The sequence below is a fragment of the Acomys minous genome (assembly GCF_964271855.1).
Source record: "Acomys minous genome assembly, chromosome: 2".
Classification (NCBI taxonomy): domain Eukaryota; kingdom Metazoa; phylum Chordata; class Mammalia; order Rodentia; family Muridae; genus Acomys; species Acomys minous.
The window spans coordinates 18913344-18929218 of NC_140484.1; the positions used below are offsets into that span (position 1 = coordinate 18913344).

General features: G+C 43.7%; 1 protein-coding gene across 3 annotated transcripts in view; it reads left to right on the plus strand.

The window, feature by feature from the left end:
• MMS19 (MMS19 homolog, cytosolic iron-sulfur assembly component) overlaps positions 1-15875 on the plus strand; it is a 36335-nt gene that overhangs the window by 3685 nt on the left and 16775 nt on the right. For 2 of the 3 annotated variants that reach the window (XM_084749418.1, XM_084749419.1), the window contains exons 2-8: positions 7405-7453; positions 10826-10926; positions 12243-12328; positions 12720-12794; positions 13196-13265; positions 13568-13696; positions 13785-13846. In XM_084749418.1, coding sequence (XP_084605544.1) covers positions 7405-7453; positions 10826-10926; positions 12243-12328; positions 12720-12794; positions 13196-13265; positions 13568-13696; positions 13785-13846 — 572 coding nt within the window. Of the gene's footprint in view, positions 1-7404; positions 7454-10825; positions 10927-12242; positions 12329-12719; positions 12795-13195; positions 13266-13567; positions 13697-13784; positions 13847-15875 lie in introns of those variants that run through there. The other variant, XM_084749420.1, reaches the window with a different exon arrangement.

Consider the following 15875-nt stretch of genomic DNA (forward strand, 5'->3'; position numbering starts at 1 on the left):
GCTGCTACGCTTCCCCCACACCACTCCACAGCCCTGGGCTGCAGCTCCGTCAGACAGATCTGATTGTGCCTTCTGGGTCAGTGACTACGTGATACGTCTCCATGTTCCACAGGAGCTCACCTGGCTGAGGAAAGCACGAGAAGTTAGGAAGTACTGGCAAATCCATCACTAGACAGAAAATCCTGGATACACTGGAAAAACTTAGGCGTCCTATATAAAGGGAACAGAACTTATACTGTTCCTTTGTACCAGTAAAGCTACCCATAGGAAAAAGAACTTTTTTTTTTTTCTGGCCACCACCACTGTCCGGCCTGGAAAAATAACTCTTTATTGTAAGTCTTTATTATAAGTTCTCTTACCCCAGGAGTACAAAGACATAATTTAGTATTTCTGTGTATTTTGACTATTTTCATTTGGGAAACTTGCAGTGACTTAAAATTTGTAGCCCAGGCCCACAAGGTGTAGTGCCGTCTCTTAGGAGCCTTTACCAGGAAGAATGCCATGAGTTATAGAGGCCAGTCTGAGATAAATAGCTCAGCCTGTACATGTGTTCCTTCTGCTACCCTTGTTTATATTATTGTGGGGATGCCAAGTGGTGGTCTTTCTGCCCCAAATAGGCGAGCCAGGTGTTGGTGGCGCACACCTTTAATCCCAGCATTCGGGAGGCAGAGGCAGGCGGATCGAGACCAGCCTAGTCTACAAAGTGAGTCTAGGACAGCCAAGGCCACACAGAGAAACCCTGTCTCGAAACCCCACCACCACCACCACCACAAAAAAGAAAAAAGAAAAAAGAAATCTCTGGCTAAGCCGGGTGTGGTGATTGCTGTGAGTTCGAGGCCAGCCTGGTCTAAAAAAGAGAGTCCAGGACAGCCAGGGCTGTTACACAGAGAAACCCTGTCTCAAAAACCTAAAAGGAAAAAGGGGAGGGGGGAAGCCCCATCTAGCTGGATGTGAAGGCACCCTTCTTTCAGTACTTGGAGGGAGAGGCAGGCAGGCAGATGTCTGGGGTTCAGGGCCAGCCTTGCCTACTTAGGGAATTCCAAGCCAGCCAGGGCTATGCAGTGAGACCCTCTTTGTATTTCTTAAACAGACAACAACATTGAAGCAAAACAACTTTTTTGGGGGGGAGGGGTTTTCTTTTTTGGTTTTCAAGACAGGATTTCTCTGTGTACCCCTGGATGTCCTGAAACTCACAGAGATCCACTTGCCTTTGCTTCCCAAGTGCTGGGATTAAAGAAGTGTACCATCATGCCCAGCCAAACAACTTTTAAGAAGTATGTGAGGAACACCAAAGAGGAAGAGAATGATTCTGTTTGGGGTGTTTAAGTGTTGACACCTGAGTGTGTACGTTCCTTGGACAAGGACTGGAAACTAACTGAAGGACAAGGACTTCCCATTTCATGTGACTGAAGGAAAGGAATCCTGGCAAAGGGCGTGACTAGAGGGCTGGGGCGCTAAATTGAAAGAATTTCAAGGCAATAAGGAGAAAATGAGCCAGGTGGTGGTACGCGCCCTTAATCCTGGGAGGCAGAGGCAAGTGGATCTCTGAGTTCAAGGCCAGCCTGGTGTACAAATGGAGTCTATGACAGCCAGAGCTACACAGAGAAACCCTGCCTCGAAAAACGTAAAAAAAAAAAAAAATTTTAAGGGAAAAATGAGGATGGCAAACAAATAATTGTTTTTCAGGAAGATAATTCAGACTAGCAGAATGAAAGCCTTTGAAGTATGGAGTGCTTTGTGAATTTGTATGTCATCCTTGCATAGATGGCCATGTGAATCTGTATCTTAACAATTTTAGCATATGTGTTGCCAAACCAGACTGGGAAACTGGTCTGTTGGTTTGTTTTTGTTTTTGGATTTTTGAGACAGGATTTCTCTGTGTAACAGCCCTGGCTGTGCTGGACTCACTTTGTAAATCATGCTGGCCTTGAACTCAGAGAGATTCACCAGCCTCTGCCTTCCAGTGCTAAGATTAAAGTCGTGCGTCACCACCCACAGCCTAGAGACTGTTTTTGTTTTGTTTTGTTTTGGGGGTTTTGTTGTTGTTTGGTTTTTTAGACAGAGTTTCTCTGTGCAGCCTTGGTTGTCCTGGACTCACTTTGTAGACCAGGCTGGCTTTGAACTCACAGTGATGCACCTGCCTCTGCCTCACTGAGTGCTGGGATTAAAGGCGTGCGCCACCATGCCTGGCTTTGAGTTCAATCCCAGGAATAGGCAGGGAATGCAAGCACAACTCCTGCAAATTGCCTTTAAGCTGTACATGTGCACCCTACAACGTCTGCCCCCAACACAAAAGAGGCAAAAATGTAATAAACATTTTTAAGAATTTCAGGAATACTTTCCACTGCACCCAAGCACCACTTAGTCCCGAAAACCTGACTGAGAGCAATGAGAGAAAGAAGAAAGTACAGGCGTACTGACTTGCTCTGAAGTACCAAATACCCCTTTATTATTTAAAGCTGGTGAAAGAGGGGATAGCTAGTGTCTGTGGGAGGTCTCTGTAGGGGAGCAATCTCAGCCTGTAAACAGGCTACATTCCTGCTTTTTGTACTGTGTCAACATTCACACACAGACTGAAGGAAGGCTTTGCCAGTTCCCATGGGTCTAAGGCGCTGGTCTTTGCCAGTAATTTGCATTCGCACAGAGCATCCTCAGCTCCCAACAGTTTTTATCACACCAAAAAGTAGAGAGCAAAAAAAGTAGTCATTAGAAGGTATGGAAGGAGGAGCATCGTGATGGAGACGTGTCCGAGGTAGACTGAGCAGAGCTGGAATATGATGCTAACTAACCTTACTCGCCACGTGAAAGCAGTCTCAGAGTATTGACTCAAGCATTTGCCTCCTTAGTAGCCATTTTCCTCACTTGCATTCAGTGTGTAGTGATAGCTTTAATGCATCTCTATTTTTCAGCTGCTTTCATTCAATATCTGGTCCCTGTGAAAACTGTACAAACTCAAGGCTCCGCGAGGGGTGTCTACCAGCATCCTGCATTGTGGAGGCACTCGCACATGGATGCTATGCTGTAGTGATCAGCCGGCTTCATGTTGATGGATTCTGAATGCTGAAGAAGTAGTTTTCAGTTATAAAATCTAATCCAAGGACACCTCTTGGTGGGACTTGGCTAGTAGGAGTTCCTTGTTTTGTGTGTCCTGTGAGCCTGCCGTGTTGCCCTGCCCCCACCATACAGCTTGATCATTTTTTCCCCCTGGGCTCTGTCTCAGGCACTCAGGCAGCAGCTGGGCCCTCCACATCCTGACACAAGTAGAGCCAAGAGTGCCTGATGGCTAAATGGTGCCAGTCACGAGCTATGAATCCTGACCAGAGCTCCCCTTTCCTCTGGCTGGCTGGACCCTTACTCTACTATCAGACAGAGCCTCTGCCCAGCTCAGCTCAAAATTGTTGCTGTGAGTCCAGCCGACTAGGGGAACTGGAGGTTTAGGACAGTGTTCTGAGGCCTTTCCTGCTTTGTTGCTGTTGGCAGAGGTTAAGGTTCTGCACATAGAGATGTCTGGTCCTTCCGAGGTAACCTGTCACTCTGTTTCTCCCTTGAAAGTGTAGAAGCAGCTTCTGTTAGATCTGTCACTCGTGTGTTGTTACCAGATATGACACTGGAGGTGTGAAAGGATGCCCAGTGAGAGGTCCTCTTCATCCCACAAGTGGACTGCAAACTCTGACATGATCTTTGCTGTTACTGTGTGACAGTCTCAGCTGAAGTGGTCGGGGAAAGATCTGGCATAAGTGATCTCAGAGAACAAGTCTGTCTAGAAACTAGGCAGCCAAAGATAAAACTATAAAAATGCTGTATTGTGCTCATAAGCTTGTTTCTCAAGGAGGCTGATGATTCTGAGCATACTTTATTGGACTGGAGAGATAGCACAGTTGTTAATACACTTGGCTTGCAAGCATGAAGGCGTGAGTTTGGATCCCCAGAATCCTCATAAAAGGCTGGGCATGGCGGCACAGGCATGTACTCTTGGTTATGGTAGGATCACAGGTAGAGACTGGTAGATTCGGGTCCCTGAAAGGCCCTGTCTTGAACCATAGCTGAGATTGTCCTCTGACCCCCACATGCATTCTCACATCCTCACACGTATACCCACACACAAATATGAGCGTGCATGTATAAAAAACAACTTATGACCAATGAGTAATTGTAAATAAAAGAACTAGTTCCCTATTGTCAGAGAAGTTACAAATCAAAGGCTACAGTGAACACTGGATTAGATTTACAAACTCTTTGGCTTTTTGTGCCATGTAACACACACACACACACCCTCTGGTTTTTCCAGACATGGTTTTTTTGTGTAGTACTGGCTGTCCTGGAACGTACTCTGTAGAATAGGCTGGCTTGAACTCAGAGATCTCTGCCTTCCAAGTGCTGGGATTAAAGGCCTGTGCCTCCATGCCCTGCCAGACTTTCTTTTTTTAATCTATGTATAGATGTGAACCATTTTCATGTCTGGTGCTCACAGGTCAAAAGAGGATATCAGATCCCATGGAACTGGAGTTGGAGCCTCAAGCCAACATGTAGGTGCTGGGAATAGAACCCAGGTCCTCCGGAAGAGCAGCCAGTGCTCTTAACTACTGAGCCGTCTTTTGAGCCCCTGAGACTTACTGAGAGACTTTAATATGATTTCATGTTTAGTTTGACATATGTAGATACAGGAATAGTGTAACATGGATTAGTACACATACGTATTTCCCAGCTCATTCAACTGAGAGAATCTAGAAGCAGTATTATTCTAATAGCACACCCATGCCCCAGATCATGGTTTCTTTTATTTGTTTGTTTGTTTTGAGATAGGGTCTCACTATGTATCTCTGACTGTCCTGGAGCTCTCTACGTAGGCTAGCTAGCCTCCAATTCCCAGAGAAAAGCTAAGTGGGGGTTGGGTATAGTGGCACTTCCCTTTTAACTCCCGGCACCCAGGCAGAGAGCAGATAGATCTATGAGAGTTTGAGATCAAACTGGTTTCTGTACTCAGTACCAGAACAGCCAAAGTTACATAGTGAGATACTGTCTCAAAAAGTTAAAAATAACGCTAAAAATAAAGTTAGAAAACAAAACAAAACTCAGTGGGGGCCAGTAAGATGATTTAGCAGGCTGCCGAGCCCACAGACCTGAAGCCCATCCCCCGAGCCCACGTGGAGGAGAGAGCTGACACCGGTTATTCTGTGGCCTCCACTTGGATGCTATGGTACAAGTACACCTTCAGTCATACGTACACAGAGCTCAGTGACCAAATATGGAGCAACGGGTGCAATAAAATAGACCTATTTCCTGGGTATTACTAAATGGAATATATTTTTAGGATTGTAACTCACGGTATATAAATATATACTAGTCAATACTAACACAGTAATAGCTAAACTTTTTATAAATAAATTAAAATAACTTAGATAGATATTCCTTCCTCTAGAAAGTAGAACTTAATTTTGTTCTCCTTAAATAGGGGCTGACCATGGGTACCTAAAAGGCAAAAGTAGCCGGACGTAGTGCAGAGACTGGATGCACCTGATCCCAGAGGCTCCAGTGAGCTCGAGAGGTGCTGTGGATGACGTGAACCCCTGCTGCAGAGTGAGGAGACACCACCTGTGATACTCTTAAAACTAGTAGCCACAGTCTAAACATGAGAGCGGCAAACCCACCTTGAAGGGCATTCTATCAAGTAACTTTATCAAGGTCATGAAAAGCAAGGAAAACTGAGAAAGTTACCGAGGAGATTGAGGTCTTGACACTAATGGCTCTTGTAACAGAACCATGGCATTAGTGGGAAGATAGTGAAACCTGAATAACATCTAGAGTGTAGGTAGTCAAGTGTTAATGTTAATCTCTTAGTTTTAACAGCTGTATATATTTTGATAAATTTACTATGTAAAATTATAAAGTAGGGAAAACACTGCATTGTTTTTGCAACCTTTCTATTAATCTAAAATTATCCCAAGGCCAGGTGTGGTGGTATATGACTTTAAGCCTAGCACCCAGGAAGCAGAAGCTAATGAATCTCTGAAATCCACCAGCCTGGGCTATATAGTTAAAACATTTGTAGTAGAATAATAACAATAATAACAACAATAATTATTATAATTATTATATATAACATAATATTGTTGTGTTATTATTTTTTTAATGTTTAATTAAAAAAATTTTTTTTTAATGTTTAAATTCTACATTGAGAACTTGTCCAATTTTCAGTGTATATATAACTGCTTCAGTCTTTTTTGTTGTTTTGTTTTTTGAGACAGGGTTTCTCTGTATAGCCTTGGCTGTTCTGGACTTACTTTTTTTTTAGGTTTTTTTTTTTTTTTGAGACAGACCTTCCTGTCCTGTACTCCCTTTGTATCCCAGGCTGGCCTTGAACTCACAGCAATCCGCTTGCCTCTGCCTCCCGAATGCTGGGATTAAAGTTGTGTGCTTCTGGATTTACTTTGTAGACTAAGCTGGCCTCAAACTCACAGAGATCAGCCTCACAGAGATAGTGCTGGGATTACAGGCATATGCCCCAGCCCCCAGCTCAGCTGCTTTGGTCTTGTTTCACATCTGTGCTATTATGAATAATGTTACAGGGAACATGGGCGTATGACCACCTTTTCAGATATTAATCCATTTCCTTTAGTATATAAAACCAGGAGTGACAGCTGGGTTGTAGACTATTGCTTTTTTACTTCATGAGGCACCTCCATACTGTTTTCCACAGCAGTTACACCAGTTCACATTCTCACCAATGATGTTTATACACAGATGCCCTCTTCTCTCTGTCCTTCCCAGCCCTTGTCGCTTGTCTGTTTTCTAAGTACCATCCTGGCAACTAGGAAGCCAGAACACCCAGTGGCTTTAAATGTACATTTGTGCTAAATTTGTATCTAGGTATTTTCTCTCTTGGTCTTCTGATCTGCCCTCCTCTACAAGTGGATGTGCTGCCCACTGCTTATTCAGTGTTAGGGATGAGCTCAGTGCTCAGTGGATGCTGGGAAAGTACTCAGTCAAGCGAGCTGCACCTTCAGTGCAGGGGTTCTGGTTTTTTTTTGTTTTTGTTTTTGTTTTTGTTTTTTGGCTTTTCTTTGCCTTTGTACCATTTGTCTCTATTCATTTTTTATGCTGTCTTATAGAATATTGTGTGTGTGTATACACAGGATTTTTTATGTGGTAATACTAATCTGTACATAGCTTATTTTTTAATTTGGATTTTCTACATATACAAAATTGCAGTTACAAATGATAATGATTATTTTTGTTTTTTAAATCCTCGACACTGCATATTTGAAATGTGAAAGCTTCTTTCTTATCTAGGAGGGGATCTTGTCCAGCAGAGTGTGGTCTCCTAGCACAGAGCCTAGTGCAAACAGGAAATACTTAACCATTGAAGCCTGTTTAACTTTTCCATATTTCTTTTGTTTCTTCTAGATGTGAAGTCTGGTGTCTATACAGTGTTACAAGTAGTAGAAGCCCTTGGGTAAGTGCCTCTGTTCTAGAATATTCCTCCAGTCTTGCCTAGATACTTTCATGCATTACTGCTTCCCTGGAACCTGATTTTCCCCCTGGTCCACATCAGTACCTCAGTCTAAGCTGGTCTTGGGTGGTTCTCCCTAAACAGATACAGAATGTAAGCCTGTACACCAGGTTTTGACTCAGCCTGTGGGGATGGGGTGAGTGGGCAGTAAGGCCTTCCGCTGTGTCTCATTGGAACTGGAATTCCTTTTGTGCTGCCTTAGAGCCACCTAATCCCTCAGGAGTCTAGTTGCTCCACATGGCTCAGACATAGTGTAGGCCTGTCTCCCTGTCTGTAGAATGCTTAGGAGACTGACTGTGCCAGAGCAGTATTATAACCTGGGCTTCTACAAATCATGTTAAATACATGCCTATAGTCTAGGGCTTGCTTTCCCCAGATCATACACCTGGTCGACGACTTAAGTTGTCAAGTCTTTTTTTTTTTTAAGATTTATTTATTTATTACATACAGTGTTCTGCCTCCTTATACACCTATACACCAGAAGAGGGCACCAGTTCTCATTACAGATGGTTGTGAGCCACCATGTGGTTGCTGGGAATTGAACTCAGGACCTTTGGAAGAACAGCCAGTGCTCTTAACCTCTGAGCCATCTCTCCAGCCCTAACAAGTCTTATTAATAAGTTATTATTCAGAAGATATCATCATGTCTTATGATATAGAAAAAAACTAGAAAATTGAAGGAAGATTAAAAACTGCCACATCTTACACAGAACAGATCATTTAGCTTTTTGTTTCCCTTGGAATCTTAGGGTTTTTTGTTTTGTTTTTTGTTTTTGGCTTTGTTTGTTTTGGAGGCAGGGTTTCTCTAGGTAGCCCTGGCTGTCCTGGAACTTGCCCTATAGACCAGGATGGCCTCGAACTCAAAAATCCACCTGTTTCTGCTTTCTGAGTGCTGGGATTAAAGGTGTGCAAGATTTTTTTTTTTAAAGATTTATTTATTTATTATGTATACAGTGCTCTGCCTGCGTGTATATCTGCAGGCCAGCAGAGGGCATCATATCATATTAAAGATGGTTGTGAGCCACCATGTTGTTGGGAATTGAACTCAGGACCTTTGGAAGAGCAGACAGTGCTCTTAACCTCTGAGCCATCTTTCTAGCCCCAGGATTTTTTTTTAATAATAATTTTATTGAAAATATAACTGACATAGGGCTGGAAAGCTGGCTTAGCAGTTAAAAGAACTGGCTGTTCTTCCAGAGGACCCAAGTTCAGTTCCCAATACCCATATGGCAGCTAACAACTGGAACTCCAGTCTTGGGGGGTCTGGCACCCTCTTCCGGCTTCCATGGGAACCAGGCACATGGTACATAGACAAAGCATCTATAAACATAAAAATAAGCAAATCTTTTCTGTTACCTTAGGGGTTTTTTTGGTTTTGATTATTTGTATATGAATATATATAAACATATATGTATGTTTATATTTGTACTGACACACACACACATGTATATATGACATATCACAAGGCTCACTGTTTTAAAGTGTGTGATTCTGTGCATTCTTTCCCACAGTCACCATTTGAACATCTTTAGTACTCCAAAATGAAACTCCTGCTCCTCAGCATCATTCCATTGTCCCTCTTTCTCCTGTCCCCTGACAATCTATGAATTTACCTGGTGTAGAAATTTCTGATATGTAGAGCCACAGGCTGTGTGCCCTCTGTGTCTGGTTTCTCTCATTGAGCATGTATTTTACTTTTTCTACTGCTGTGATAAAATACTGACAAGAGCAACTTAAGGGAGAAAGGGCTTATTTTGGCTCACAGTTCAAGGGTGAAACACTGTGTTGTGGAAATGCTAGTTGTAGGAGTTTGAGGCGTAAATGCGGTCACATTTTACTCAAAGCAGGAAGCAGAGTTCTCACTACATCCAGGATCGTAGACCAGAGAATGATATTTCCCAACTCAATTTCAATAAGAAAGTCCTTAAAAGGAATATTTACTATAGGTCATCCCTCACAGTAGGCGTAGAGGTTTGTCTCTTGGGTCATCTAGATCAGCAGGATAATAACCAGTGTTAACATAGCACCATGTTTACAAGGTGTGTTTGTGTTGAGTATGTCAGTTCTACATTTCTTTGCTCATTAAACAGGCTTTCATTGTACCAATGGCCAGCATTTTATTTAACTATTCATGAGTTGTGATGGACATCTGGATTGTTTCCACTTTTGTCCTTTATGAAAAATGCTGTTATGAGCATTTGTGTGCATTGGTCCTTCTTTTAAATGCTGCAAATGCACAATATTCTACCTGCTAAGCAGAAACATTTCTATGACTTCCTGTCCTCAGAATGCAGTCAAGGGTGGTTTTATTTCTGCACCATTGCATGTTCCTTTATCTTTAAGGTTTAATTTAAAATTCTTGGGATCAGCTTTCCAGAAAACCTATGTCCTGCCCAGGTTAAGTTTTAAGTGTGATCTCAGGAGAGCTATTTTGAATATAAATACTCTTTTCCTTCAGTTCAGCTGCTCCCTTATCAGTAATCCTTCGTGCTGCAGTTTGAGGGGTGTAATGGTGCAGGCCTTTAATCCTAGCACTTGGGAGGCAGAGGCAGCTGGATCTCTGAGTTCAAGGCCAGCCTGGTCTACAGAGCTAGTTCAGGTAGAGCTACACAAAGAAGCACTGTCTTGAAAGCAAAGCAAAACAAAACAAAACTGCTGCAGTGTGGCTCAGTTGGTAGAAACCTTGTCAAGCATGCGCAAAGCCGTTGGTTCAGTCCCCAGAACAACATAAAATTAGAGGTAGTATACACCTGGAGCCCACTACTCAGGGTGTGATAGCTGAAGCATAAGGTCAGGGCTCAGTTATGGAGGGTGTGAGGCCAACCTGGGCTGTATGAAACTGTCTCCAAAAAAGGAAGAAGCTATTCCCTCCTTAGGTTTATTAAAGGGTGTAGGTGTGTGCAAGCACACCACCTAGGACCTTGGCTGCCCCGTATTTATGTCCCCTTAGCAAGACTTTACAAATAGGTTTGGACTTCAGTCTTTTTTTTTTTTTTTAACCCCCTTCAAGACAGAGTTTCTCTGTGAAGCCTTAACTGTCCTGAAACTTATCTGTAGACCAGGCTGACCTTGAACTCAGAGATCTGCCTGCCTCCGCCTCCTGAGTGCTGGGATTAACGGTGTGTGCTACCACCTGGCTGGGGCTTCAGTGTTTACTGGACCTATTCATGGGCTCTTTTGTTTTGTTTAAAGTTCTTTTAGGATACTGTTGCTCTCTTATTACCCGGGGAGTAAGTGTGACTAGTGACCAGTAACTAGTGTTACTTTATAATTTGAACTGGAATGGCAGATGCTCTCTATCTTTCTGTTTCCTAGGTCCTCTTTGGAGAATCCAGAACCCAGGACTCGGGCACGAGGAATCCAGCTTTTGTCACAGGTGCTACTCCAGTGTCACTCCTTGCTCTTGGAGAAGGAAGGTACTTTCACCACTAGGAGGAAGTCTTCCCAAATCAAGGGTTTTGGAGTGTCTATGAACAACTAACTCAGTGCACTTCATTCCTTACTGGTATATATAGCAAAGGTTATTAAAATTAAATCACACTGAGCGTGGTGGCGCATGCCTTTAATCCCAGTACTCAGGAGGCAGAGGCAGGCAGATTGCTGTGAGTTCGAGGCCAGCCTGCTCTACAAAGTGAGTCCAGGAAAGCCAACGTTACACAAAGAAACCCTGTCTTGAAAAACCAAAAAAAAAAAAAAAAATTAAATTGCAAGATGCAAGCACTTGAACTTCAAGTCTTTGATTTTTTTTTTTCAGTGTATCTACATCCTGCAAACATATATAATACCTACTGTCTGGCCCTTTAAGGAAAGGTGGTGAGCTGTTGTCATAGCTCGGTGGGTACAAGTGCTTCCTATGCAAGCCTGACAGCCAGAGCTTGATCCCTAAACCACAGTAAAAGGAGAGAAAAGTTCCTGAAAGTTATTCCTAAATAGACCTCTTCAAAACACATCAGAAAGAAAGCTGAGTGGTGGTGGGGCTCATGAAACAGCTTTCAGTCTCCATCACCAAAGGAAAAGAGGAAAAGTTCTATACATCAGTGTTGGGCGCTTTAGGTAAAACCCTGGAGACCTAAGTTTTATCTCACATGAAGGTAGGAGGAGAGAACTGGCTTCTGGAAGTTTTCCACTTGCCGCATAACTGCACTGTGTTGGTGTTCTATTGCCGCAAAGAGACACCATGACCATGGCAGCTCTGATAAAAGAAAGATATTAGTTAGGGCTGGCTTACAGTTTCAGAGGTTTAATCCACTGTCATCGTGACAGGGAGCATGGCGGCATACAAGCAGAAGAGGTGATGGAGAAGGAGCTGAGAATTGTACATCTAGAACCACAGGGAACAAGGAAAGAGAGACACTGGGCCTGGCTTGGGCTTTTGAAACACTTGCAGTGACACACACTTCCTCCAACAAGGCCTCAGCTCCTGATCCCTCTCAAGTAGTGCCACCCCCAAGCCTTCAAATATGGAACCTGCGCGGGCCATTCTTACTCAGACCACCACAGCCACATAGACTAAGGAAGTTATAAAGGAAGCGATTCTGAGGGCGGAGCTGGGTCTCTCTAGGAGATTATATGAGATTGTAAGAGACTTGCCTGTTTCTCTAGCCACTCACTTCCTGATGCCAGAGAACATTTGCAGTGAAAGCCAAAATGAAATGGCCTTAGGAAGCGGGAAACATAGCGAGTGGGTCTTCATCGCAGTTGCTAGGCTAACGGCTGCATCTGGTTTATACAGTGGTGCACCTGATCCTGTTCTATGAGAACCGGCTGAAGGACCATCATCTCGTGATCCCATCTGTCCTGCAGGGCCTGAGGGCGCTTGTGAGTCCTTTCCACTACAACTGTGTTTGCGGGAGCCCTTGTACAGTTCTCTGCTGGCCTTTTAGGGATGAACCTTCACATGCTGAAGGGCAAAGGCCCAAATATAGGAGTAAGTTATGGTCAGCCAGCTCTGCAGGTCACCTTGTATGGCAGTGGCACCCTTTAGATGGTCCACTTTACGATAGTGTTATGTAGAAGAAATAAACCCACCGTTGGGCAATTGAAATTGGGCTGCTTTGGAAGGAGCTATGGAGAAATTCTTGGCTAGAGGAAGTTTCTCACTGAGTGCTTCCTCCTGACGTGGGGATGTTGGGGTGTCCATTTACCCAATGAGACACACTGTAGAGCTATGCTTTAGAGACAACGGTCTCATATCTTCCTTCTCCCCCAGAGCCTGTCTGTGGCCCTGCCCCCGGGGCTGGCTGTCTCTGTGCTTAAAGCCATCTTCCAAGGGGTACATGTACAGGTGAGTGATAGTAACTGCTGCTTTCCTTTGTTGCTGGTGTTAGTCCTGTACTTGACATAACTAGAATTCGGTGACAGACACTTTGTCTTCCACGCTCTGAACACTTTGAGGCCGGGTAACCTTGTGTATACGGTCTCCCTTTCTACTGGGTAATGGAGAAGTAATGACATTAAGCCTGACCTGTCTTCAGAGCTGGAGAACCTAAGCCATACAGGATGCAGGTCTTGGTTACTAGCATCACTGTTGTGCTGGTAGACCAGTAGCCCTTGCTCTACAGTGATCTTAGGATGCTTTGGAAAGGACTGTCCACATAGAGATTGTGAAGCCGGAAATGGTTGCTGTGTTTGAAGTATTCTTTTGTCCTCTTTTTCCACTTACTTCCTTTCTTCTACACCCTCAAGTCCCTGCTCCAGGTGGATCGCCATACAGTATTCAGTATCATCACTAACTTCATGCGATCTCGAGAAGAAGGTAAGAGGCAGGGCTGTCTGAGGAGTCTGAAAAACAAGCGGTTGCTGTCTCTCCCCTTGAGAGCGTTACATTGTTCTCTAGGGGATGTGTAGACAGGCAGGACTCTGTGGGGTCCAGGCTTCTCCCAGTGTAGGAAGGTTTTTAATTCCTGACTTGTGTAAATGCACATGCATGCATACACAGACTTGAACATATCTGCAGTGAGTTCTTGGAGCTAGGCAGGAAAGGAGAACAAGTGACAGCAGGAGGACACCAGGCTTTCTGTCCCATGGGACAGCAGTGACTTGTTCTTTCCTTCTCAGAGCTGAAGGGCCTAGGAGCTGACTTCACATTTGGCTTCATCCAGGTGATGGATGGAGAAAAGGATCCTCGTAATCTTTTGTTGGCTTTCCACATTGTCCATGACCTCATCTCCAAGGACTTCAGTCTGGGTATGTTTGCATAGCAGGGAAGTGGCTGGTTGAAGATGGTCAGATATAATGAACCTAAGTCAACTTCATTCTTTCTCTGTTGCCACAGGACCTTTTGTGGAAGAGTTGTTTGAAGTGACATCTTGTTACTTCCCAATTGATTTTACCCCTGTAAGTAGCACCTTCATTCTTTATCAGTACTCAGAGTACATGGTGTACGGAGACACTGTACACTTATTTAGTGTGCTGTGTGGGATGTGTGGGTATGTGTACAGAAAGTATTAGTGGCGTGAAAGAAATGAACACTCTATTGCCACCTGCCAAATGACGCTTGAGTATATGGACTCTTTCTAACCTTTGCTAGACATCACCTACTAGTTTATTTCTATTGTCATCCGGTTAGACCACCTCTTTTCTAAAATTGCTTCATAATCAATAACCTTCATTACAACTCAGAAGAAACACCTTTGAAATGTTGGAAGACTAGCTCGACAGACAGACTGGCGTGTGTGTGTGTGTGTGTGTGTGTGTGTGTGTGTGTGTGTGTGTGTGCGCGCGCGTGCGTGGGACGGGCGGGGGTTGGCAGCGGAGGGAGAAAGGTGTGACCCTGGATTTGTGGCAAGGCTTAGTCTCTAAGTGTTGTGATTACTGGCTGTTTGTACATCTTTTGACATACTCTTTATGTCACTCCTAGGAGAGTTTTCCTTGTTGTTATTTATCATCATTGATTTCTCTTTGCTTTATAGCATTCTGTTTTTATTTATGGCTACATATGTTTTTTAAAAATAATGTTACCTTAAAAATTTTTGAAAGGATTTTTATATTTATGGTGTGTGTCCAAGTGAGTCCATGTCTCATGTGTGCAGGTGCCTGCATATGCGAAAAGAGTGTATCAGGTTCCTTGGGACTGCAATTATAAGTCCTTGTGAACAGCTGACACAGGAGCTAGAAACTGAACTCAGGTGTGGTTTTGTAAGATCACTATGTGGTCTTGCCCGGTGATCTATCTCTCTCTAGCCCTTAAATCTTTGTATTCGTTACATTCATTTGTGTGAATACTCAGACACTGAAGCACTGTTCCTTGGAAATGTAAACAAATGTCTACTTAGCCCAGATAGGGAACTGTCAACAGAACAAAGTGTGGACACTACCGAAGTCTGAATTGGTGACGCAGTTAATTATATTGAGGTTCTAATAGGAATATGAGTGAAAGGTTACTTACAGAAACAGAAATTACTCAAAGATTGCTGCATCACCAAAGACAATTCACAAAAAAACCTGGTGCACACTTCACGGCCTGGTGCAGGCCATCAGGCTGCAGAGTCCTTTCCAGGTATCGGCTGCTCTGAGCCTCTTTCAGGCGGCTCAGCTGGTCTGTTTCTTCCAGACTGCTTGGCTTCTCTGAGATTATCTCAACACTTTTTACTGCCTGTGTATACTTGTGGAGGGAGAGATCTAGTGAACCTGAACCTGATCAATTTCAAGCCTTTTTTTTTTCTTCTTTTTCTTTCTTTCTGGTTTTTTTTTTCCCCCTTCACGAGACAGGGTAGCCCTGGCTGCCCTGGAACTCTCTTTGTAGATCAGGATGGCCTTGAACTCACAGCAATTCACCTGCCTCTGCCTCCTATGTGCTAGGATTAAAGGCATGCACCACCACACCCAGCTAATTTCAAGCTATTTTGAGTGTTTGTTCTGGACTTGCTTTGTAGACCAGGCTTGCCTCAAACTCACAGATGGGATTACAGACGTGCACCACCTGGCCCGGCCTTGTTTCTTGTCTTAATTAGCTTGTCTAAAGGATGGAGTGTTTCATCTCCATGTAAACATCCTATCTTAAAATATTCCCCCATTTATAGCCTATGTCTTAAGTTTCTCCAAAATGAGTGACTTTAACGTCTGAGGAAACCGCTACACAATGCATGGTGCATGTAGAGTCAGAGAACAACTTGCAGGAGTTGGGGCTCACCTTCTGCCATGTGGATCCCAGGGATTGAACTCAGGTTGTCAGCCTTGGGGGCAGCCCTTTACCAACTGAACCTTCTCTTTGGTCTTACTTTTTTCTTTCTTTCTTTTTTGTTTTGTTTTGTTTTGTTTGGGGGGGGTCATTTGTTTGTTTGTTTTTCAAAACACGGTTTCTCTGTAGCTTTGGCTATTCTAGACTCACTTTGCAGAACAGGCTGGCCTCAAACGCTCAGTGATC